The 26,076-nt window shown below is 43.8% G+C and overlaps 1 protein-coding gene across 3 annotated transcripts; it reads left to right on the top strand.

Annotated features, from left to right (window-relative positions):
* The first annotated feature begins 2,344 nt into the window (after positions 1–2,344).
* On the top strand, positions 2,345–24,294 carry LOC145393445 (organic cation transporter protein-like). 3 transcript variants are annotated; one of them, XM_080267542.1, is made up of 12 exons: positions 2,345–2,497; positions 6,597–6,890; positions 8,678–8,813; positions 9,434–9,626; positions 10,803–10,906; positions 12,425–12,579; positions 12,979–13,147; positions 13,599–13,746; positions 15,115–15,308; positions 18,066–18,238; positions 21,501–21,685; positions 24,042–24,294. In XM_080267542.1, the coding sequence occupies exons 1-12, from the start codon at positions 2,449–2,451 to the stop codon at positions 24,165–24,167; spliced, it is 1,926 nt and encodes a 641-aa protein (XP_080123668.1). In that variant the 5' UTR covers positions 2,345–2,448; the 3' UTR covers positions 24,168–24,294. The 3 variants fall into 3 exon arrangements, with proteins under 3 accessions (XP_080123668.1, XP_080123669.1, XP_080123670.1); XM_080267543.1 differs by having other exon boundaries at positions 18,066–18,242; positions 24,042–24,178; XM_080267544.1 differs by lacking the exon at positions 18,066–18,238 and having other exon boundaries at positions 24,042–24,178.
* Positions 24,295–26,076: the final 1,782 nt, after the last annotated feature.

Here is a 26,076-nt window from a genome sequence, read left to right on the forward strand (position 1 = left end):
AGGAGGACGTATACTGTATAACTAGAATATTTTGTGAATTATAGTAAGGATTAAAAGTATCTGAAATGTATGAGATTGTATTTGTCCTTATGAACCCTCCGAATTTAGAATGTTATTGTTGTTCTATTTTGCACTACCCCGGTCTGTCTGGTTGAACAGATCCATCTAAAAACTAGCATGCACCCCTCCCCCCTCCCCTGGTAGACCGCGCCTCGCCAGGGTCTTAACAGGGTCCATCCAAGTGGCGAGGTGCAGCGAAAATGGAGGAGGCACAGCATCCAAAAGAAAGGGCTGTGATTGGATGTGCATGAGTACTAGTCTCAGTCCAGACTTTGACTATTTGGGAAATGTGGTTGAGTTCCCCGCGTGGGAGTGACTGCAAGGCCAGCTATCGGGCCTTGACCCTACGTTATTCCCATGATAGTACCTCCCGGGACTAAAGTAACCATCCATCTTCTACCTTTCGGCGGAGTGACGGGTGCTACATCTTTCCCAAGGAGAGCCTAATAGAATGCAAAAGGACGAATATTTCCCCCAAGCTAAAGTGAAATGAACCATAGTGTAATGACATATTTCTAGATCTGGCCAAGGCATTTGATACGGTTAATCACTCTATATTACTAAAGAAGCTTGACCACTATGGTATACGAGGCACTTCAGATCAATGGTTTGCTTCCTATTTAGCCAATCGCAAACAGTTTGTGCAATACAAACAGTGCCAGTCTACCTGTATGCCAGGAGAATCTGGAGTTCCCTAGGGGTCGGTCTTAGGACCACTCTTGTTTATTTTGTACATAAATGACATCGTGTACGCTACCTCACATATGAAGCCAGTACTATTTGCTGATGATAGTACCTTTTATGCAAGCCACCAAAATCTCAATGAACTATCAAATGTTGTAAATAGCAGCCTAACAGATATTAAAAAATGGATAACAAGCAACAAACTCACGCTAAACGTAAGCAAATCTCATTACATTATATTTAGAAGGAAACAAAGCACTGCAAATCAACCCAACATCTACATAGGTGCCCGGTCAATTGAAATTTTTCAGAGTGGACAGTATAAAATGCCTTGGCGTTATAATTGATGAACGTTTGTCATGGCATTTACATATCCAGTATCTCCATACAAAGATTAGCAAAAAGTGTGGTATCATGTACCAAATTTGTGATCAACTAACAACACGGTCTTTTAAGCTCATTTATTACTCGCTGATTTTTCCTTTATTGTTTTATTGTAACAATGTATGGAGTGGTGCTTATAAGACAACTCTAAACCGCTTATTTATAGCCCAAAAGAAATCTGTCCGTATAATGGAAAACTTACGCAAATATGACCACACTAATCCATCTTTCAAGAAATTGGGTATCCTAAAATTGCCTGATATAAAGTCCTACTGCACTGCTTTGTTTGTTTACAAGTCTCTGCACAACCTGTCATTTAACAGTTACTTTGATTTTAATATGAATGATCGGTATAATCTCCGAAATAACTGTAATCTAAAAATACCGCTCATGGCTTCAACCCAGTCCCAGTCACATATCACTTATCAGGGATCCAGAGTTTGGAATGGTATCCCAATGGCCATTCAGGAACTAAGCGAGGATGTATCTTTCAAATCTGATTATAAATCCTACTTACTATCAAAGTACTAATTTTTAAAATTAGTTGACTTTCATTATGATTATTATTTATTATTATTATTGTTATTGTGGTAGTTATTGTTATTGTTACTATTATTACTGGTATTAATATAAAATTACCTCCGTTTTGTTGTAATGCTATCTTGTATATACCCTTTATTAAAATCTTAAACTATTGTCATTTGGGGATGACCATTATTACTTAAAAGTCATACAGCTGATTTAGTCAAATCGTAGTTTTAGCCTTACTAGACAACTGATGTTTACCAAAAGTGCAAGAAAAACAAGGTGCCATTAAAGAGAGTTCCCGGACTCTCAAAAGGCTCAGCCGCTAGTAGACTAAGTGTTAGGTCAACTATTGTAATCTCTATGGCTAAATAAACATTTGACTTTGACTTTGACTTTGACATAAGCAGGCAAAGAAGAAGTGCTACGCGCGAACCTAAGCAGCCCATGAGAATTTTGGCTTATAATTTTGTGGTATGTGGTATTTATTGCTTGGATGTGCAACAAAAGCAAGCAACAGTAAAGGGGCCAGAAGCACTTATAGGAATATTTGGCAGAAAGTGTGAAGGTAAACAGAACTTTTTCTTGGCAGGGCATCATTTATGATAGTGGTGGTGGTGTTGGTGGTGGAGGTGGTGGTGCAACCCTTACGTGAGCGGTAGTGAACTGAATTTTTGCGTTGGTGGTAGTGAAGCACTTGTGCTGAGGTGGCTAGACAAGAGCGCGGGTTAGAGTTTGAGAAGCGTAGTTTTGAGCCAGACAGGACCGTATCGCAGTCTGAAGAGCGCAGATTGCATGCGTACTATAGAAGACCATATTAGCGTGCTGTGTACAGAAAGAGTTGGTGAGTAAAAAGTATCCTGGAACCTTTTTATCCGATAACAGTACGGCCCTGAGACTATACCCTTTTTGCCACATCCACAGGGGCGTCCAAATATACTGCTTATCCCTAACCGAGTCACTCCCTCCCTCGCTCACTCACCCTTTTCTTTTTTTTTCCCCTTGGGTAATGGGGTCCAGACCTTATAGGAGGGGTGTTAAGAAAACAAAATTTTGCTCAGTAATAGACCTCCCCCCGGCTCGGTATCAGGTAGGGTGGAGCCTCCTATGCCATAGTTTTTTTACCTTAGAATATGACATTTTCCTCGACGGTAGATCTTTACTGGGGCCACGTCTTGGGCAGAGTGAGACCTCCATGGAAACGGGGACGCCTCCGAGGGTCCTGGCCAATGTCTTTATGTACGGTCATGGTTTTAATCCCAGGAACTCGAAATTTTACATAGTGGTAGACGCTCACCCCGACTGCGTTTTCTGCAGGATGGGACCCCCGATGGCCACCACTCACGAGGGAAACTCCACTAGGGGGGACAACATCATCATCTTCATCATCAACATTATTATTATTATTATTATTATTATTATTATTATTATTATTATTATCATCATCATCATCATTATTATTATTATTATTGTTATTATTACATCTGTGCTTGTAAGGGGTTGGCAATAGCCAATACCTACTTTCGGCATAAGATGATCCACCAGCATAAGTGGAGAGTAATGAGGAGGATGGATGGTGAACTTGTTGAACGAAAGGCAATGATAGACTACGTGTGTGTGGATGAGCGAATGAGAAGACAAGTGTTAGATGCAAGAATGTGGAGAGGGTGGGGGAATGGAATCTCGACCATCACTGCGTGATGGCCAAGGTAGAGCTGCAAAGAAAGTGGTTGAGGAGACGAAGGGGAAGACAAGAGGAAGCAACTCCTGTGAGAAGAGTGGAGAAATTGCAAGATAGTGAGAAAATGACAGAGTATAAGAGCATAGTGGAAGAAAGATTGGGAAGGTATGAGCTAGAGCAGATGGAAGGGGTGGAAGACGCATGTAAGATATTCACGGAAGAGATAGACGCAGCGTGTGAGGCGGTTTGTGGAGTGAGGAGGAGATGCAAGGGTGTGCAAGGGACAGCATGGTGGAATGGTGAGGTGAAACGAGCTGTGGAACAAAAGAAGAAGGCATATAGTGAATGGTTAGCGAGTAGAGGTAGGGAAGAAGATGAGAGAGAGAAGAGAGAGGTATATGTGAGCAGGAGAAGGGAGGTTAAGAGACTGGTGAAGGAGAGTAAGAAGAAAGTGGATGAAGAGTTTGGGAGGAATCTGAGTGTGAAATGGAGGGAGAGTAAGAAATTCTTTTGGAAGGAGGTAAAGAAAGTAAGGCAGTGTGAAAGGGGAAATAGTAGGAGAGTGAAAGATAGGAATAATAGCTTGTTGGTGGAGAAGAGAGAGAAACTGAGGAGATGGAAGGAGCACTTTGAGGATTTGTTGAATGTAGAGAGTGAGAGCAGTATAAGTGGTTGGGGAATGGCTGGGAGAAGAAGAGATGAGAGGAGGGAGGAAGAGATCAGTAGGGCGGAAGTAGTGGAAGCGATGAAGAAGATTAAGTTGGGAAAGGCCCCAGGAGTTGATGGAGTGTGTGGTGAAATGCTTAGGTATGGGGGTGAGATTATTGTGGAGTGGATATGGAAGTTGTGTAGATTGGCTTGGGAAGAGGGAAGGGTTCCAGAGGACTGGAAATCAGGTATAATTGTTCCTTTATACAAAGGAAAAGGGGAGAGAGAAGTATGTGGTAACCATAGGGGTATTTGCCTACTTAGTGTGACTGGTAAAATATATGGTAGAATACTCATTGATAGGGTTAGGCATATGACAGAGGAGCTAGTTGGAGAAGAATAAGGGGGATTTAGGAAGGGAAAAGGGTGTGTAGATCAGATATTTGTTCTAAGATGTTTAGTGGAGAAGTATCTAGAGAAGGGAAGGAAAGTGTATGCTGCCTTCATGGACTTGGAGAAAGCTTATGACAGAATAGATAGGCAAGGTATGTGGAAGGTATTAAGAGTATATGGAGTGGAAGGGAAATTGTTGAGTGCTGTGAAGAGTATGTACGAGGGAGCTAGGGCTACGGTGCTAATGGATGATGAGCTGAGTGAGTTCTTTAATCTCAATGTTGGACTGAAACAGGGTTGTGTGATGTCTCCATGGCTGTTTAATATATACATGGATGGGGTTGTAAAGGAGGTGCAGGGTAGGGCAGTGGATGTGGGGGTGGCTGTAATGAATGAGGGTGAGATTTGGAAGCTTCCGGTGTTGCTTTTTGCTGATGATACAGTACTGTTGAGTGAAGATGAATGGGAGTTGCAAGGTTTGGTGAATGAATTTGGGACAGTGTGTAGAAGGAGGAATCTGAAAGTTAATGTAAACAAAAGTAAAGTTATGTTGTTTGAGAGGAATGAAGTCACAGAGTGTGCAGTGAGGTTGGATGGTGAGGATATGGAGAATGTGAGTGCATTCAAGTACTTGGGTAGTGTGATGAGTAAGGATGGAACTTTGGGGGATGAAGTGCGTGAAAGGGTACAGCAGAGAAAGAAGGTTGTTGGTACACTGAAAGCAGTGATGAGAAATAGAGAGGTGACTATGGAAGTTAAGAAGTCACTGCATGATAGTATTGTGATCCCTACCCTGACGTATGGAAGCGAGGCATGGACCTTGCAAGAGGGGAACAAGTCAAGAGTGAGAGCAGTGGAAATGAGTTACTTGAGAGGAGCATGTGGAGTGACGTGGAGGGACAGGTTGACGAATGAAGAAGTGAAGGAACGTTGTGGGGTGGATGTGAATGTGGTTGAGAAGATTAGGAGAAATACACTGAGGTGGTTTGGACATGTGAAGAGAATGAAGAATGAAAGACTGACTAAGAGGGTGTATGTAGGTAAGGTGGAGGGAGGGAGAGGGAGAGGTAGACCGAGGATGAGGTGGAGGGATGGAGTTGAGAGGTATATGAGGGAGGGGGGGTGAGTTGGGGGGAGGGTAGTCAAATGGTGGGTGACAGAGCGACTTGGAGGCGTTTTGTCTGCGGCCACCCTTTGCGGGATTAGGGCGTCGGGCTATAGATAGATAGATAGATAGATAGATTATTATTATTATTATTGATTTTGCTGTTACTTGATTTTATTTTTCCTTGGAGGGAAATATCTTGCGAGCATCCAGCCTTTGGTTCCTTCCTCCTTGCATTAAAAAAAAAAAAAAAGTCTCTGGAAGTCCTTGCCCATGGGTCTGTCTTGCTGGGGAGATTGATCAGCTAAAGGGCCTAGAGAGTGGGGAGGAAGGAAGGATATTTTTAGAAACCTGGGAGCTAACTGCGGAGAAAACTTATCGGTTGACTCTGACTCTCGTTGCCCCATTTGCGTCTTGTATTCCCAGTGCTGGTGAGAGTTGCCGAGGCTCTTTGGTGTTCGTGAGGTGTTCAGGTGTTCAGGATCCGTCAGGCAGTCATTGGGAACCTACCTGTGAATTCAGAGGAGGTGATGGATTTATAGTGTGGTCTGGCGCGAACGTCTCTCTCCTTTTTCTCGTCTACTCTGTTCTTTCAATAATACTCTCTCTACCACTCTCCCCTATGCACGCAATGTACATACATCTTTGTCGTCCTTCATAGTGTGTGTGTGTGTGTGTGTGTGTGTGTGTGTGTGTGTGTGTGTGTGTGTGTGTGCTCGTATTTCACACTCGCCTCTTCAGATGACGGAACCATTATAACATCCACTGAGGTTTCATCCCCCAAAAGGAGCGGAATCCCTTTTAATTAATCCCAGAACTTAAAGTCTTTTCTATTAGACATTAGGGATCACCACAATGCAGGATGGTCCATAAATAGCGCTACACTAGATACCCCCATAATGTTATGTTTTAGATGGACTGCTCAATCTGCTGATGTGGGCGTGGATGTGGCAGTGGACGCAACATATGGATAAATAACACAACCTAGACATTGCTAAAAAGCCGTCCCCAAGACACACGAGGGAGCAACTAGTGGAGAGAAGGGTGGGGTGATAAATGGGTCACAGTTAATAATTTCGTTGGGGAATTAAAAGAGATTATATTTTTTACCGCCAGAGGGGAAGAGGATGGAGGACGGGATTCTCCTGAGAAAGTTATCGCTCACACCAACCACTGGAGACGATGCTGAGGAGGGTAACACAGGGAGAGAGGCTTCAGGAGGGAAACGTAACGTGGAGAGAGAGGCTTCAGGAGAGAGAAGTGACGAGAATGGAGATGCTTCAGGAGAGCGTCTGATGAAGGGGAGCTCTGGCGGGAACGTGAGGGAGATCCAGACTTTTGAGGAGCTGATGGCAGTGGTGGGGACCCGCGGCCGCTGGAATCTTCGCATCATCCTTATGTGTTCCTTCTGTAAGTTTTGAAAAAGTGTTCCCCAGGACTTGCATTTGCTCTAGCTAAATTATTCAGACTATGCATACGCGATTTTTCGTTCCCTAATCTTGGTAAGAAGCCAATATCCACCCAATTCCGAAGAAAGGAAGTTCCTCTGACCCCTCTGATTACAGACCGATCGCTATCACATCTTCTCTTGGTAAAGTATTTGCATATTTGAGATTTTTATTAATAAGCACATTGTTAAACATCTTGAATCCAAGAACTTAACTTGTATCAGACAATATGGTTTTTGCCAAAAGATCCACGGTTGATGTACTTAATCTTTTGATCCATCAGTCAACTGACCGACACAGAGAAACTCATGCAGTAGCCCTTGATATTTCTAAAGCTTTTGACAGAGTGTGGCACCGTTCCCTGCCATCCAAACTCCCTTGCTGTGGCCTAACGTCTTTTGTTCCTCAGATTTCCTCATATCTCAGCAACAGAAAGATCAGAGAAAAGGTAGAGTATGTATGTTCCAATTTCCACTCGGTAAATGCTGGTGTGCCACAGGGATCAGTTCTGGCTCCAACCCTATTCCTAGTTCAAATTAACGATCTCTTATCTGTCACCCATAATCCCACTCACTCATATCCAGATGACTCAACACTTCACACTTCCTTCACACTTAAACACCAATTCACAAACTTTTTACCTGAGTGTGTAAGCAAAAGCACAGCTGCAGAAAGTGCTTTTCTTTTTGTTTTCATTTTTACTAATTACGGACAATTATGGTCAGCTGAGAAGGGATCATCAGTGAAGGGGTATGATTAAGGGTGCATTTAGCCCCAATCAGGTAACATAGAGAGAGAGAGAGAGATATATGGCAGTAGTAGTAGTAGTAGTAGTAGTAGTAGTAATAGTAGTAGTAGGTATATGAAACTGAAACGGGCCCATCTGCGACCCATCTGTGACCATCCAGCCAAGTTTTAACGAAATCCTTTTTTCCAGTTTCGGCTGCACACACACACACACACACACACACACACACACACACACACACACACACACACACACACACACACACACACACGGCCAGAATTATAGCAAACTAGAAGTCCCAGGAGAGAAGGCTTTATAAACCACCTTATCCCAAAACCAAAAATGACTATTCTTATATTCCACATCTCTCATTCCAGCTTCGAATCAGAGGGGAGTTGCTTCATAGAGTCATGCAAGCAATTCCAATGCAATAACAAGATAATGATAACTATAATGACTTTTTTATCATTTTACACTCTATACTAACCGATAATGTGATTCCCCGTGTATGGTGGAAAGTTCTTATCTATTTATTTATTGATTGATTTATTGAACAGTAAACCTTATCGTATATCACTCATACAGGACGCTGACGTAAAGAAAAGCAGCCTGAGTTAATATTAAAAAACAATATTATCTTCTTGTTTTGTTAATGCAGCTGAAAACCAATATGTATATGGCGGAGAGAAGGGGGGATGTAAGTTGAGAGGAGGGCACTGAGTTGGCAAGGAACAGAGCGACATGGAGGCGATTTGTCTGTGGCCACGCCTTACGAAATTTAGGCGTCGGGCTATAAACACAGATAGGGGTGGATAGTTGTCTTAGTAGCTTCTTAAAATATCCCCCTAACCTCCCCTCCTCCTCCTGGTGAAATGAGAGGGAAAGTTATAAATAAGTGTCTCTGTTATTTTCTTCGCGTGATATCCGATTTCTGTGTTCCGAAGAGTTTTCCTCGTCCTTAGATATCCCTCTAATATTTCCTCCTCCCTCCCCTCCTTCAGGCAGCTTCGTCGTGCCCTACAGCAGTATGTCCTATCAGTTCTTTGGCGCCACACCCGATCACTGGTGTAAGGTGTCCGAACTCATCCAAGCCAACTGGACACAAGAACAGATCATCTCATTCGCCATACCCGTGAGGTCAGTGGCAAGGAGGAAAAAAATCGTTCTCTCTCTCTCTCTCTCTCTCGCTCTCTCTCTCTCTCGTGCCAACTGGACATAAAACCAGCTCGTATAATTCCCCTATTACGTCACGTTACTCGGAATATGATTCATCCCCTTCTCTCTCTCTCTCTCGTGGCAACTGTACATAAAACCAGATCGTATCATCATCATGTCACTCCACTCGGAATATCATCCACCCCCCCCTTTCTCTCCCTCCCTCCCTCTCTCTCTCCGTTCACCTTATCGTAAATTTCAACAAGTTATCCCATCACTCTTACGGCGATTTTTTAAATAATTATTCTTGCTCTCTCCTGACGATTTTATTCAGCTAGGGAGGGATTTTTCGACCTGGAGGGATTAGATATATGTTTCACTAATCCATTAAATACAGGAGATCTTTCCTAACTTGAATGAAGATGAATAAATAATAAAATAATAAAGATAATAAATAAATAAAGGTGGGGAAGAAAGAACGTGAAAGAATGAAGGATAATACGTCACGAGGTTGAAGGAGTTAAATAAATGTCTGAATAAATAAGTAAATAAATAAGTAAATAAATCAGTGACCAGGAATAAACTTTTTTTTTTTTTTCCAGCAACCTCACGGGCAAGCCAGAGAGCTGCTTGATGCATAACTACAACTACACGGCCGCTGCGTTTCTAGGATACGAGAGAACCATGGCGGATGTAACGGCGGTCAGGATCAACGACAAGGAGGGCGAGGCGGTAATTCCCTGCCTCTCCAGGATTTATAACACATCCCAGCACGAGTCTAGTGTGGTGACAGAGGTGAGGAGGTCTGCGTTCGGTAATTCTGCTTCATAATACTGAGAAATCCACTACAGTTCTTCCTAATGCTCGTCCTTTTGTAGCTTATTTCATGTAACTTCACAACTTTTGAGAAATCCACTACAGTTCTTCCTTATTTTCGTCCCTTTGTAGCTTATTCAGGTGACTTCAGCTAAAAACTGCTAAAAAATCTACAACAGTTCTTTCACACCGTCACGGCCCTGATTTTCATCCTTTTTTATCTTATTTCAGGTAGCTTCATAATTATCAAGGAATTCATTTAGTTCTTTCTCCTTAACTTGGCCTAGATTTTCGTTCCTCTGTATCTTATTTCATGTAACTGCATATCTGCTCACTGAAATCCACTACAGCTCGTTCACCTTAACTTGGTCCTGAGTTTCATCTTTTTGTAGCTTATTTCACGTAGCACAGTACCAGAAAAAAGACAGACTCTACATCCTTTCCATTGCACTTCTTCGTGACTGGTATCATAATCCAATGTTCAACTCTTGCTACAACTCAGCATTTAAGATGGAGAGATGGCAGGGTTGGACAAAGCTAAAGTCAAAAGTGTATAGCATAGGCTGTGACGCTAAAAAAAAAAAAAAAAAAAGGAAAAGAAAAGAAAGAGAAATAGCTCCATGACGTCTGTGGTTTTCATACATACACACCTAATGGACTTAAAAAAATAAAAAATCACCTCTTTCTTATTATCCTTATTTTTTTTTTTTTCGTTGGAAGGGCGACTGATTAATGGCTATGGCTTCAGCACAGAGTATTACCTTCAAGCACACATCAGGAGAATGTTACACGTTCACACAAAATTGTACTATACACATTTTACTCTAACGTGGCTTAAAATTAATACCTGTCTATTATGAATGCTGAGTTGTGATAAGAGACTGATGCTCGAATGTAATGTTAATCACGGAGATGTGTCGGGGAAAGATGTAGAGACGCAGTAGGCCTACTGTTTTTCCTTCCACTGAATTACGTAAAGTACCTGTAAAAAGTTGAAAATCTGGGCCAAGTTAGAGCAAAAGGGGCATAGGCATAATTTTTGTAAAACTATATGACATAAACTGTTATTATTAAAGACAAAGCATTATTATTAACGAGTGTAATGGAAGTGTCGTCTTCCTTTGGTGTGGGTCTGTACTGACGTGGTGGTGGCAGTGGGACCTGACGTGTGAGCGGCGGCCTCTGTATTCCACCACACAGGCAGTGACACAGGTCGGGATGCTGCTTGGAAGTGTGACCTACGGCTACGTGTTAGACGCGTAGGTGCTACTTTCATTGTTCTTATAACCGCAGTTGATTATTAACTAACAATATACTTCAGGTGTTCATTAATCATTTGACAATATTTGTTGGTTCTGTTATAAAACAGTAGTATGCTACAGCTGTTGTTGTTGTCGCTCTACCCCTCTCTGTCTGGCCGCGCAAACCCATGGACTGTAGGCACGCAGATGCCTTCTCGTGGCAGAGTCTCGCCAGGATCAGAAGAGGGTCCTTCCACATGATGAGGTGGAGGGAAAACGGAGGGAGGCATAGCCCCTAAGAGGATGAGTTGTGTATAGAAGATATGCATCAGTAGTAGTCTCAGCCCGGACTTTGACTACATAGTAAATGTAGCTGAGTTCCCCGACTGGGAGTGCTGTCCAAGGCCTTGGCCCCACATTACTCCCATGGTTGTATCCTCCGAAGCGATGACAACCATCCATCTACTAACTTTTTGACAGGCCAACGGGTACCACACCTTGCCCAACGGTGACCCAGGACTATGTAGGGCAAGGGCGTCCACCTTCCCTGAGCCGTTCACATGCTCCGGCCGCATACTCAGAGCATGCAGGTGCATACGCAGGATTTTAATTTGCGTTTTGGAATACAAGGCATATGAACCACCACGTATGTAGAAGCAATTAGGACTGCAACAACAAAACAAGAAAAGCTGAAATGAACGATAGGAGCTTCACTGTGGACCTAAAATCACTTAAACTGACATGACCTGGCCTGATGGGACTGCAACCGACCGGAATGGATAAGAATGAGAGTGAATAGACCTAATGGGACCAAATGAACCTACCTAGGCCTGAACGGATACATGGACCTACAGCGGCGTAAGTAGACTCAGTTTGACTCCAGCGAAATTGCACTGACGAGATTTTTGTCTCTCTTCGAATACAATGTCCAAACAAAAGGATCCACAGTAAGTCTGAATTAATCTTACTTTCCCTGATGTAAATTTCCCCAAAACAGATCGTGCACAAATTAACCACAGCACCTAATTGATGACAGTCTGGTAAAGCAGGAAAACAACGCCTAATTAGAGGTCGTGATGCAGTTAGGTGGTCAAAGATGGTGTTTACTTAAGAGCGGTGCGAGGGGTGTGGAGGCAATTAGGTCCGGAAGTTCATTAATGTGTGTGTGTGTGTGTGTGTGTGTGTGTGTGTGTGTGTGTGTGTGTGTGTGTGTGTGTAAGGGACGGTGTCAAGAGAGGAGAGAAGATATGCACACACACTTGTACCACCTCTCTCTCTCTTTCTCTGTTTTTTGTGCCTTGTCGTGCTTCAAACATCAGGGACAGAATACGAAAAAAGTCTCTGTTCCTCAAACACAAGCCTCTAATCGAAATGGTATGGATAAATAAATAAATAAAATAAATCCTCACAGCAAACCAAACTTGAAGTAAACTGAAATAGATTGTGTTGCCTCATACATCACTAATTTCACTTCGACTGATGCGTCACCAAGTTCAGTCAGAATTACAACCGAAAGATAATGATGCATGTCTGCAGGGTGGGTCGGCGGAGGGGCGTGCTTATCTCTTCAGTGCTGTCCATTGTCGCCAGCTTCCTCATCCTCGCCGCCACCAGTGTAGAGGTGTACATTGGGCTCAAGATCTTGTACCAGTTCCTCGAAATTGGCTTCTACGTCGGATGCCTTATCATCGGTGAGCCCGCTCTGCACGGCAACGTAATATTTAACTCTAGATGATTCACTACACGAGAGGTGGAAATGTTGGGTGGGAGAGACGCAGGTAAGAAGTTGAACTCTATTTTCCTCTAACGAGTCTGGCTACATAGGACTCTCTAAAACTGGTTTCTATGTAGCCTGGAGCATTGGGGAATATAAAGAATTCAAGCTCTGACCTGTCTCTCTTTCAATGTTGTGTTGCACTTTGGAGAACACTTGTAATGAGAGGCTTAGGACAATATCCATTAATCTACTGTAGAGAAAACAAAGCTCTATCCTTTTTTTTAGAATAACAGAAAGCTCTAATTTTGTTTAAAGAACAAGAGAAAGCTCTAACATCCTTCTCTGTTTTTGTTTTGTTTCGGTTACTGTTTAGCAATGGAGGTATGTTCACCCACACAGCGTACAACGGTGGGTACGCTGTTCCTACTCCCGTACACTGTGGGCTACATGTTGATCCCTTGTATATGCTACCTAGTGCGGCCGTGGCGGTGGCTTCAGGTGGCCATTACAATGCCTCTGTTCTACACACTCATCTTTTTCTGGTAAGCCACTGTTTTACTTTCACCCATTACCTGTCAGCTGTTTCCTTCAGCTGCATAAAATCCCCGACAATAGCCAGAAAAGTAATCCTACTTGTGTGTGTTGTGTGGGAAGCGGTGACGTTCGTAATCGTTTCAAATGGTCAATTCATTATTCAGATCTGCAAGATGGGTAACACGTAATCAGTAGGTCGGTACAGTCTCTAGATACAACCGCTCGTCTGAAATTTATGCTAAACGAAAAGTAATTAAGACGTATCAGAGATTTCTCAGTGACAGCTGACATGTAATTATTATAAGCTAGGATATATGTAAATGTTATGAATGGATATATGTAATTTCTATAAGCGTGGATATATGTAATTATTTTAAGCGTGGATATATGTAATTATTTTAAGCGTAGAATTCTGTAAATGTTGCCAATGGTGGTGGTAAAATTTATGCTTCTGTCCAGGGGAATGCCAGAGTCACCTCGATGGTTAATTCAGCACGGGAACTACGTTAAGGCATTGGAGGTGTTGAAGAGGGCAGCCACCGTCAACCGCACGACCCTTCCACCCGATGATGTGCTGGTCAAAGCCATGGAGAACATCAGAGAGAGGGTAGGAGACATCAGAAAGAGAGAGGGTAGGAGACATCAGAAAGAGAGAGGGTAGGAGACATCAGAGAAAGGGTAGGAGACATCAGAGAGAGGGTAGGAGACATCAGAGAGAGAGAGAGAGAGAGGGTAGGAGACAGCAGAGAGAGGGTAGGGGACCAGAGAACGAGGGAAGGAAACATCAGAGGGTAAAAGACGTCAGAGAGAGGGTAGGAGACAAACGAGAGAGGGTAGGAGACATCAGGGAAAAGGTAGGAGACATCAGAGAGAGGGTAGAAGATGTCAGAGGCAGGGTAGGAGACATCAAAGACAGAGGGGGCAGGAGACCTCAGAGAGAGAGTACGAGACATCAGAGAGAGGGTAGAAGATATCAGAGAGAGGGTAGGAGACATCAGAGAGAGGGTAGGAGACATCAGAGGGAGGGTAGGGGACATCAGTGAGAGGGCAGGAGACAGAGAGAGAGGGTAGGAGAGGACGTATATTAAGTCGCACAGGAGACTCGCAACTCCTCTTCCAAAGCGATTTATTTTACATATTTTTTTTTTTTTTTTTTTTTTTTACGTGTCCGACTCTGGGCAAAGGCTTCAGGTCCTATTTCTCGGGGGCAGTGACCTATCCCAAGGCCCAGTAGTCCTCTTACACCTCCACATGTCACCACTTCGGCGCTAACACCCACCATTCATATTGAATACATGCTAGGGCTGTCTCATACAGGACTGGTGTATTGGTATTAGCAGGGGTATTTTTACGACATGTCGGCGGGTCATCTGGTAGATCAGGAAAGTCTGCTTTTAGGATATTCAAATCCTTAAACTGTTCCCTGCCTCGGCCGGGATTCGATCCTGGGTCCATTAGGACCGCAGGCCGCCTCTCTACCGATTCAGCCACCTCTGTGCAGTATACCTAGTTTTCATACCTACATACTTTGCATAATTGATATTAGGATACTGAGATGTAAGGTGTACAGTAGATCGCTGAGTATACGGTGCTACGAAGTTTACAATATCACTTAAAATATATCGTGTTTATATGCCTTTCGCTGACTAACTCTTCGCTCAGACGTTAATCCATTCCGTTATTATATGTCACGATGTAGGCTTCGTAGCTCGGTTTTGTTAGCGGATTATTAAGGATATTCCACATCGTTATTTCGACATTGATCGTATCAATAACATGCAAGAAGAAATTGAGATATAATGTGCAGAATAACTCGCCGAGGAAGAAGTGTAACGAAATCTCCAAGGGCACATTAATACTGCCTTCCATGACGTAATGTCTCGCAATATCCAACTCATATTTCATAATTCAAACACCGCTATTTTGTTTCCTTACGGTCTCGGCGTAATTTGCATGTAAATTTGGTTGCCTTCAGGAGACCAACGTGGAGAGCGAGGACGAGAATGCGAGGCCCCGAAGTGCGAAGAGCGTGGTGCTGAGGGCGGTGCGGACGGTGCTGATGCTGATACTGACGCCTGAAGTTAGGGTCAGGGCTATCGTCGTATTTTATCTTTGGGCTGCCACCGCCATGATCTACTACGGTGTTAGCCTGAGCGCGTACAACATCAGGTATTGTATCCATCTTCTACGGCATCAGGTATTGTATTCATCTTCTATAACATCAGGTATTGTATCCATCTTCTATAACATCAGGTATTGTATCCATCTTCTATAACATCAGGTATTGTATTCATCTTCTATAACATCAGGTATTGTATCCATCTTCTATAACATCAGGTATTGTATCCATCTTCTATAGCATCAGGTATTGTATCCAACTTCTATAACATCAGGTATTGTATCCATCTTCTATAACATCAGGTATTGTATCCATCTTCTATAACATCAGGTATTGTATCCATCTTCTATAACATCAAGTATTGCATCCATCTTCTATAACATCAGGTATTGTATCTATCTTCTTCCCCACGTTCAACAGTTACGGTATGTCTTTAAATATGTTGTTAGTACGGTGAAATATACCGGGATACAGAACTACTATTCAAGTTAGCCAGGTAGCTTATATTTCAAAGTTCAAGTTACGATTCAAAAGGTTCCAGGGGCCAACTTTACCTAAAACTATTCAGAGAAGTGAATGAAGTGGGCAGATTAGCGCCTAGTCAACAACTGTCAGTATCCCTCAATTCTAGGCTGATAGCTACAAACTTTTTCGTGGAATTTGCCTGTCATCGTATGGAGGGCCTAAAGGACAATTAGCAAACAAAGCACCCTGGGGTATAGTCACGCAGGATGGAAGGATGGTGGGTATGAAATCACCACTTCAGAAAAATAACTATTCAGCCAAGAAGTCATGGTCGGTAAATCTTCTTTTTGAAACTAACACGAATAGCGTAGAGGCATGTGACAGACTAAACAAATATTTCATGCTTCCACAAATGCAGCCCAAAACTAAGGTCAACATACAAGGATACATTTACACGAGATTGGGCAGATGGATGGGTGAGGGAGTATCCAGCTTAATGCTATGTAGTATCCTTCACCACCACCCCTGCTGCGGGAAAAACAGGCGGCCGAACAGTTTGCAAAGGTAAAATTGCTGTTTACAGTGTTACAGTGGGTGCCAAATCCAAAACACGAACGAATGAAGATGATAATACTCAATATCATGGCGTTCTTTCGGTGGTGTCCTCACACAGTCTTGCCTCGTATATTTGAGAAGGACATAAGTCTGACGGCACCATGCGGCGAAACGGGAGAGGAGACCACTGACTTGGTCGAGTATGGGAGCAAGTGAAAAGTAAACAAGCAATCGTTGCCAAAGTGAGCCATCAGTAATGAACCAGAAGAATTTAATTGGAAACACAGTCTAATATGTATTTTTCTTTTACATCAACAACCACTACGCACCTGCTCCCTCGTAATCTTCAAATGTTGGCGCTTAGTTTAGCCTGTTACAACTCCTGTCTCTCCTCTAGGCCACCTAAGCCCGTCTGATACTCTCTGCTATCCCTGGAAACGAGGCTTCTTTCATCCGCCTGGGAGAGGTGTTTTAGGTTAGCACTTTCGTGCCTTAGCGGGATCCGTCTCTGTAGCCCCAACCATAGGGAGATCTCTTCTCCAGAGATGTTTTACTTATTTCATATCTATCCACTCGGTCAGGATTTGTACTAGATTTCTTCTGACTCCCACATAGGAAGCAATTTCTACTGACTCAGGACGACTGCAAAAACACGCAGGCAACAATGCCCTCTGTGGATGTACCGGGACAAAGGTTTACGTCATACTTCTAGTGACCAAGGTAATTAGACCTCCTTTTTAACGACTTTTTTCATAGTCCAGTATTCAGCACTAAGAACGTGTAGTAAGTAAGCTCCTGTCTGATCGAATGCTGGGATGATCTGAGTGGAACGGAAAAGCTTCTGTGAGTTAAGGACAGTATTTTTCATAGTGAAGGCTACAATTCTCCACCAAATCTTGGAATCCATGGAACTAACCTGAGATGATGGTTTCACTAAACATGCAACAGAACTACATTCAGGAGCCGTCTAAGGCCTCCTTCCCCCGGGTGACTGCAGCCCTACCCCACAGTTCAAACAAAACTGAAAAGGTTTGTACGAAAAAGAAAGCACATATAAAGGAGAACCTCAGTTTGGACCATCCGTGATAGAAAGAGAATGTTATATTACCACACGAAATTATTTTAAATTTATACTATAGGCGATCCATTTCAAGGGAGATGTCCTACAAAAGTTCAGTAAACCAAAATAAGACTACAAGTGATGTTTTCCAGGCACAACACACACACACACACACACACACATTTATATAGATATGTAGATAGATAAGATATAGATAGATAGATAGATAGATAGACAGCCATAGATAGATAAATAGATATAGGAGGGACAAGTGGTAGTGTTAAACTGTTAATTGGAAGAAGACGATATCGATATCTGACTGGGACAGGAAACAGTTCGGGGATTTGGAATTTCTTTCAAGATACAAAATTTTCCATATTCCAAAAGATCCTCGTACGTTCGTATGTACGTATCACACATGTCGCAAAAGTAAACTAACTAATACAGCACAATTACACGACTCCTGAATGATACAGTCCTTGCATGTGCCTAATATCGATGATGAATACTAGTGCCCAGGTACTGACATGTGAAGGTGCATGGGGCCATCTGCTGCGCGTAAGATGGTCATTGGGCATTGGAAACGGACCATACAGTGAGAGAGAGAGAGAGAGAGAGAGAGAGAGAGAGAGAGAGAGAGAGAGAGAGAGAGAGAGAGAGAGGTTTAGTTTCATAATGTACTACAGTTTTACTCCGTGCATGTAATGTCTTGCATGTCACATTGCAGCACCAACATTTACATCTACACATTCCTTGGCGCACTGTTTGAGATCCCTGCCTACCTCTTCCTCTGGCTGTGCGTCACCAACCAAGGCAGGAGAAAGACATTAGCTTTCCTATATATCTTCTGTGGCATCTCCATCGCCTTGTTGGCCACCCTTTTGCTACTACACCAGGAAGGTAGGTACGTGCTCTGTTAATATAATGAGAGGACTTAGGATGAGGGTGGGACAGCTACAAGGCACAGGCAGGAAAACAGAGGATAGTGATAGCAGACAGTGGTATGGTGAAACAGAGAAAAGTTATATCACAGTGGTATTGTATATGTTATGACAGTGCGACAGACACAAGGCACAGATAGTGAAACAGAAGATAGTGACAGCAGACAGTGGTATGTTGTAGGTTAGGACAGGAGACACGAGGTACAGGCAGTGAAACAGATGATAGTGTTAGTAGACAGTGGTACGGTGTACGTCTGGTTATTTGACTGCTGCAGACGGGAATCACCTTGTGATCGTCCACCCCACGAACTCAGCGGTAGTCAGGAACATGACCTCGTAATAGAGGTCCTTCAAGCGCGAAGCAGTAACAAACCAATTGAGCCAGAGTCACCAAGAAGGGTCCTCTTGGGTGTTGCTACACCTTCTCCCACCAATCTCATTCCCTTTTTACTTTTACCAGTGCAACAGTATCCAAACTGCCAGGTATGAAAGGGAGGTGTGTAATAAATTGCTCATCAGTCCGGGAGAAAACTGTGATTTAAACACCATCCCAGCCAGTCTTGTTTATTTTACCCATTTTCAACCCCGCATCTCTCAGATCTGGACCTATGATGCTCATCTTTACAGGTATACTCCACCACACACTCCCATCCAGCCTGTCCTGCTCAATCTCCATTGTTCGACCCCCTACCTCCCTTAAAAGTCTTTGTTGCTGGTAATAATGGGGAGGTTAAGCACTGTCATGTTGGTGTCAAAGGACAACAGGTCAGCTTTGAGTCTACTGTATCTGCAGAGAGAGTGGATGGGTTGCCTGGTTACGAATCTGCATGAGTGTTTTGTAGAGGTCAGCCCAATAATACTGTCAATAGGTCTCCTGATTATCCTGGAAGGTGTCATGGGCTGGTGGGAACTGGGCTGAGTGGAGGTCAAAGTCAAGCTCATGTGGGCTGTAGAGCTTCCACAAATGGTGATGCACCTGTGGGAATGGTGTTAGAACCTTGCAAATCAATAGGTCCATGAAACCTTTACCAAGGGATACTGTGTGCATAGCCAAGGTGATCTAGTCCCTGAGACAATGTGTGCACGAAGTGTGTTGTGCTGGAATTTGGCAGTTGGAGGGAGGGAGGAAACAAGACTTAGAGCCCTGACAATCAGTATGCTGCCCTTTACTATAAGCAAAGAAGTCATGATCGAGAACCATTGCAATCTATAAGTTTGTTTTGTAGTACGGCACTGGCAAAAGATCTAGGACCTTGACAATAAGTTTGCACTGTGCTACTGGTGAAGGATCTAGGATCTTGACAATCAAGAAGTTTGCTCTGTACCATAGGCCTGTTGCACAAGTACTGTAGCACAGACAAGGATAGCCCACTTTCTAAGTTACAGTATCCACAATCTTTGGCATGCTAGGATGAGTTTTCACGAATGGAACTAGTGATTACATACACAGGATGGTTGAATAACTTTAAGAAGGGCTGTCTTTCATCTGATACTTTCTTCACAGCCCCCTCCTTTTTGTTTTTTTTTTTACTTTTTCATTTAGATATGCCAGTTGCATTTTCTGAGGACAGATTGTAAATGGAGTATAGTGGCTTAAAATGTAATGTTGGCTCTGTGTCTACAAGCTCAGGTAGGAAAGAGAAATACTTAGAGACTCGAAAATCAATAGGCTGGGCCTCTACCATGGGTCTATTGAATGAATAAAGTTGCACAATCAAAACTAGCTCAGTTAGTGAGAAACAGAATCAACATAATGTCATGCACCAGGGGTTGTTGGGTAGAAGGAACCTATAACTTTGCAGATCAGCAAGTATGACCAAAAGTCTATTATGTGTAAAGTACCACAACAATGATGGTTCAGCTACTGAAATACAATGTCCCCAAAATGGCGCAGGAAGAGGAGGGGAAGACCTAGAAGTGTGAATATTATTAGGCTTCACCTTTAACATGGGATTGTGTAAATCTGTATGCCCAAATGTGGCCAGGATACCAACATACAGCATTCACATTAGATACATTAGAGGGTGGGGTGGGACGCTAGGGACCTAGAACATTGAAAACTGATAAGCTTCACTTTTACTAAAGGTCTACTGTATATGCAAAGTTGCATAAAAGGTGGCCTGACCTGCAATGTATGGTGGCCACTAACTGTGATGCATCATGGGGGAAGGGGCACCTAGATTCTTAGTAACAGATACAATTTGTCTTTACCATAGACATACTGTTTGTGTAAATTTGCTCAACAAAAAATGGCTTGGTTGTCTAGATACAGCATCCATAAGTTGTGATGTGTTGGATGGGCTTTGATTGGGAGAAATGGGAACCTAACCTCTAAAATTGATAGTCATTATCATTTGTCTGTTGGATATGTTAAATTACACAAGCAAAGGAAGCCTGGATACTGTGGGACAGCATCCATATGCACTAATGTTTGATCTTGGATTTATAGCTATACCACTAAAACTGCTGTAATATCTCTTCACTGGGGAATACATTTCAAGATAGAAAAGTGGAGGTCTGCTTACTTTGGTCAATTCTTACTCAAACAGAGCTGCTGATTTCCGCAGACTTAGGGAGATCTCACCAAACTTATAGATGGTGAAGTTTTACATGTAGATGCAACCATCTACAAGGAGACTGGAAGGTCATCAACAAATGACACCTACAGTTTCTTGGCAGTCCACGTGGCTTCTTGATTCTGATATGTGGGCCATGGAAAGGGAAGATTTAGCACATTATTTAAGCCCATCTAGTAACTTTTAGTTAGAATAAAGGGCGTTGTCAACTTTTGCATCAGAGAGTTAGTATTCTGTTTCTTGCCTGCCTTATTTTCCTGTTTTGTGTATAGCATGAACATTCTCTGTCTGAGTATTAGAATAATTATCAGGCAGGCATGGTTGTATGGAATACTGTTTAAAATCAGAACTGTAACAATTATCAGCAACATTACTTTCCAGTTAACGAACATAAAATGATCGGATCTTGAATTTGGCTCTCTATTGTATTTTGTTTTTCTCTTGGAGGGAACTGCTACTGCGGGCTCATGGCCTTTGGTTCCTTCTTCCTCGCATTAAAAAAAAAAAATAAAATAAAAATATATATAAAGAACTGATGATACTGTACTGTTGTTACTGCTGTTGTTGTTGTGGTCTCAGGCTCATCTGGATATGATAATGTTCGAAACCTGAGGATACATATTCATATGTTGTTCTGACTTTCAGCACCTGTTGTGGTAAAGGTGTTCCTTTCCCTGACAAGCAAAATGGCCATCACAGCGGCCTTCCAATTGATTTGGTTTTACACAACAGAACTTTTCTCCACCAAATTCAGAGCTCGGGCTACAGGGGAGGCAAGCACCTTCTGTAGGATTGGCAGTGCCTCCTCTCCCTACATTAATGATCTATTGGTAAGATTAAGCCCTAGAAAGTATAGCCTTTCCTGAAAAAAAGGATAATTTGCCTGGAGTGTAGTCACCTCATCCATCACTACACCTCATCCTTTATCTATTTAATTATTTTCATCCAACTGTGGACAGACATTAAAAGTCATTAATGACATCCAGTATTCCACTTACACATCAACAGTCAGCTCCCTAACAAATATCACATCACACCAGGGAAACAGGGGCATCAAACTCAGTATCTCTTATGTGATATGCTAGGTATTGCTCACAGCTAGTGTATAATCACGTTAATGGGTGTACAATATTTTTACAATATACTGGCAGGCTCTACACTGTCCGTTCTCAGCTATCATGTGAATGGCACACTCCCAACGAATGTGGCAGGAGGGTTGCAAAAGATGTTTTGTGGTGCAGCAATATGGCCAGTTTATTGGCCATTCAAAAATGACTTCCAGTGTACATTAATGCCTTGGCAATAGCATCATCATTAAATATTTTTGCTCAGCTCACCATAGTTACGGAGTTCTTGCAGTAAGAAATTTTCCAGTTTGTGAGTAACCAACAATTATACACGTGGGACTCATTCCAGTCAAAGCCTCATTGAGGTATAGTTAGTCCAATTGACAATAACTAGCATGATGTGTTACTTTCGATAATTTACCGTAGTACATCTTTCCCTTTCTCCCCTTAGCCACTGTCAGCCTTGCATTTAATTTTATCATTTTATTTTTTAAAGACAGGTTTGAGCCTTCCTTGGGTGCTGAACACCATGGTAGATAGATCAGGAAGTGCATGAATTTTGTTCATAGTAGCTACCGTTACTCTACTTTGTTTTTGGGCTCAACCTTGGGGTGGGGATGAGAGACAGTGGAAAGCCTAATATCCTATAAAAACTGTGTTACACTGCTCCTACGAGAAACATCATCGTGTTTTGTTAAAAACCTTGCTCATATGTGGTAGGTTGCAACTTGCATGCCCCCGGAGTTGACTCATATGGGGTAAGTTGAATGCCATGGGTTAAGCATCCTCCTGTTTACAAGCATATAAGTATCCAAGCATCTTTCACTGCTCATTATGGTGTCTGTACCAGGGATAATAATATACCTCTTTTTGTTTATGTATTACCTATTCACAGCGTTCCTGATGCACGTCCTTCAATTAGAGCTCACTGCTGCTTTCCCTTGCACACCAAAATGACTCATTACAGTACATTCACAGGGTTTGCACTACTTCTTCCATTCAAATCAACCATCACAAACACTCTGTAATTCCTTGGCATAGCTCTGTGGCTTATTATCTAATTACAGTACATTCTCAGGGTTTGTACCACTTCTTCCTTTCAGATCAACCATCACAAACACTCTGTAATTCCTTGGCCTAGCTCCGTGGCTTATTTTCTATCTTAATACTGTACTGTATCTAGCTGATTCCAAAATTCATCTTTCTCTTTCACATTTCAGTACATGTGTAATAATTAGAGTTATCATATATACCTTTCACTTGAATAGCTCATATGAAGTCCCTGCAGGAAAGGACCCTCTATTTAAGAGCGGCAGTAACTGCCAGAATTAACCCTTCCCTCTGCTGGCAAATTACAAATGAGAAAGGGGTGTCTCGTCCGTTTGTTCATTTTTGAAGGCTCCTACATGTTAGCATGCGTCAACCTTGGTCACCTAATGATGGCTCTCCCTGCTGCTCGAACTCTGGCAACTTCCCTATTCAGTCCCTTATCTCTGAGGACACACTCAGTGATCTCATCTCAAGTCTTTTTTGGTCTACCTTTTTCAACCTTACCCCTATCATTAACACTTCTCACATTCTGCACCCAGTTGTCATCCCCATCCTCCCCACATGCGCAAACCATCTCAATCTACCTCTCCTCATCACAACAGCAATACATTCCAGTCCATCCTACCCCTCAACTCTTCCATTGTAAACCTAGCCCCTCAAGGCCTCACAGTCAGGGGCGCACTGCACATCCACCTAATCATTGTCATTTCTGCATGTTTGAGCCTAGGAATATCCTCTTCCTTTACTGCCCAAATCTCACTACCATACAGCATTACACTCCAAACACATGCTGCAGACAATGATCCCTTTGCACGGAGGGAGAGCCCTCTATGTCTGTTGTAGGAATAATGAAAGTGAATTATGGTATCAGCTATGTTTGTGTATGTTACAGTCTGTGTGTCACACGTATGATCTGACGGAGTGATATGCAAGTACAGCATATGAGGACATATTACAAGCACCCAATTTAAAAGTCTGCTATAATTTTTATAGCCTAGTATTAAATAAATAAATTATGATAATTTATCTGTCCAGAATAGTGCCTACAATAGTACTGTGCATATTTCAGGGTGAAGCGGCAGTGTGGGGTCCATCTGCTGTTTTTAGTTTGGCAGCCTTGGTGGCAGCAGGACTTGTGTTCATCCTGCCTGAAACCACAAACAAGAAAATGCCACAAAAAAGTCAAAAGATATGATTAAAGAAGTCAATGAAAATGTATAAGTGCTGCCATCTCCAATTTACGTGGTTAATGTGTTAACCTGGCTCTCCGTAATCATGAATTCATGTATCTCAGCTCCTTGAACTTGTTATAATAAAGTAAGTACGCTACTACATCTCGAGCCTGACCTCCACTTCCCACCTAAAAACCATGTATGACCCTAACTTGCCTAATCATGTGGTTTCTAGAGACTTATCCTGCTAAAGAGAGGCAAAACAGACACATGACAGTGACAACAAAGAAGTATAAAGTAACAGAAATGAACTGTGCGCTCCCACTGCCAGACCACCCACCCCACTACGGAGCTGCAGCCCCACCCCCACCCCAGGAGGACACCACAGTGGGCCAGGCGAGTGTGACACCAGCTCAGTGCGAGACGGGCTCAGGTGCGCCCTGCCGTTGTGTCCCTCTTCCCCTCAACCTGCCCAACCACGTCGCAGGGATGCGAGACTACTTCTCGGCCAGACCAGCCTTCGTCATGATTGGGGTGGGACTGCACCAGATACAATCCCAGGCAGCACCGTGGTAATGGCCACTGTACATACCGGGGAAGGGACAGCCACTGTACGTATCGGGGAAGGGACGGCCACTGTACGCCCTTCTGCTGTTTTCCCCTGAAGCACCGTGGTAATGGCTACTGTACATACCGGGGAAGGGACAGCCACTGTACGTCCTTCTGCTGCAGCCACATCTGGAGCCCGCCTCGGTGTGATGGCCACTGTATGCACACCAACAGGCAAAGGCAGGAGTGGAACCGCGATGACGGCCACTGTACGCATCAGGGAGGGAACGGCTACTGTACGTCCCTCATCCACCTCCTCCTTCTCCTACGGGAGTAGCACTGCGGTAACGGCCACAGGACGTACCGGGAAGGGAATGGCCACTACATCCCTCAGCTACTTCCCGTTGGGCAGGCAGACCCTTGGTGACGGCCACTGTACGCGCTGGGAAGGGAATGGCCACTGTACGTCCCTAATCTGCCTCTTCCTCCTTCGGAAGCAGCCCCACAGCGATGGCCACTGTACGCGCAAGGGGAGGAACGGCCACTGTACGTCCTTCTGTTGCTAGCCCAAGGGACTGTGGAACCGCAACGAAGGCCACCTTATGCATTGGGGAAGGGACGGCCACTGTATGCCCTTCGTCCACAGTCCCAAAGGTTCTCCCGGAGGAGAAAGTCCCTTGCGCGGCCCACTCTCCACCAATCGGCTGCACGGGACACCCTTCTGTCTCTCCCTCTAGGTGTACTTCCCCGGAGGTGCTGCCGTTCCAGGAGTGGTGGCGAGGTCCTGTCACTGAGGGAGGGGTTCACGCCCTTCAGTCTGCCCCTGGACGATGCTGGGTCCTGATGGATGCCCCGCGGGCGAGGTGCCGCAGTCAACCACTGACGGTGCCCCCACCCAGCGGCGACCGCAGTCCTCTTCCTTCCAGGGCCAGCCCCAGGACCCCAGGGTGGGACCGCTCTGGCCTCACTCACTGTCAGCCCTCCGCCAGGAGCATGAAGTGGCATGCCCGACTCCTGACGCAGTTTGGATTCAGTCCTGAGGGCCCCCCCACCAGGTCGAGGCCCGAGCAGAAAAGGGCCTCCCTGCATCCCAAACCAGACACGCGCCCGGGCCGTGACGCCCGCGAGAGTTTTCCCGTGCCTTCTGCAGGAGGGCCCCCCAGGAGGGCTCCCTCTCACTCCCGGGCACCATCTAAGTTAAGCCCAGACCTCAGCAGCCCAGTGACAACACCTCCAGACCCCAGTGTCGTGCTAAAGACTTTACAGTGACAGTGGCCGTAGGTGATATAGAAACAGTGAGACAGAAACACTACCCATAAAGATCTCTATTCCAGTTTATCCAGAGTGCTGTGTATATGTCTAAGCACCAGAGTAATATACTAG

Source organism: Coenobita brevimanus, chromosome 24 (assembly GCF_032717465.1).
Source record: "Coenobita brevimanus isolate Jiangsu-jjx chromosome 24, ASM3271746v2, whole genome shotgun sequence".
Classification (NCBI taxonomy): domain Eukaryota; kingdom Metazoa; phylum Arthropoda; class Malacostraca; order Decapoda; family Coenobitidae; genus Coenobita; species Coenobita brevimanus.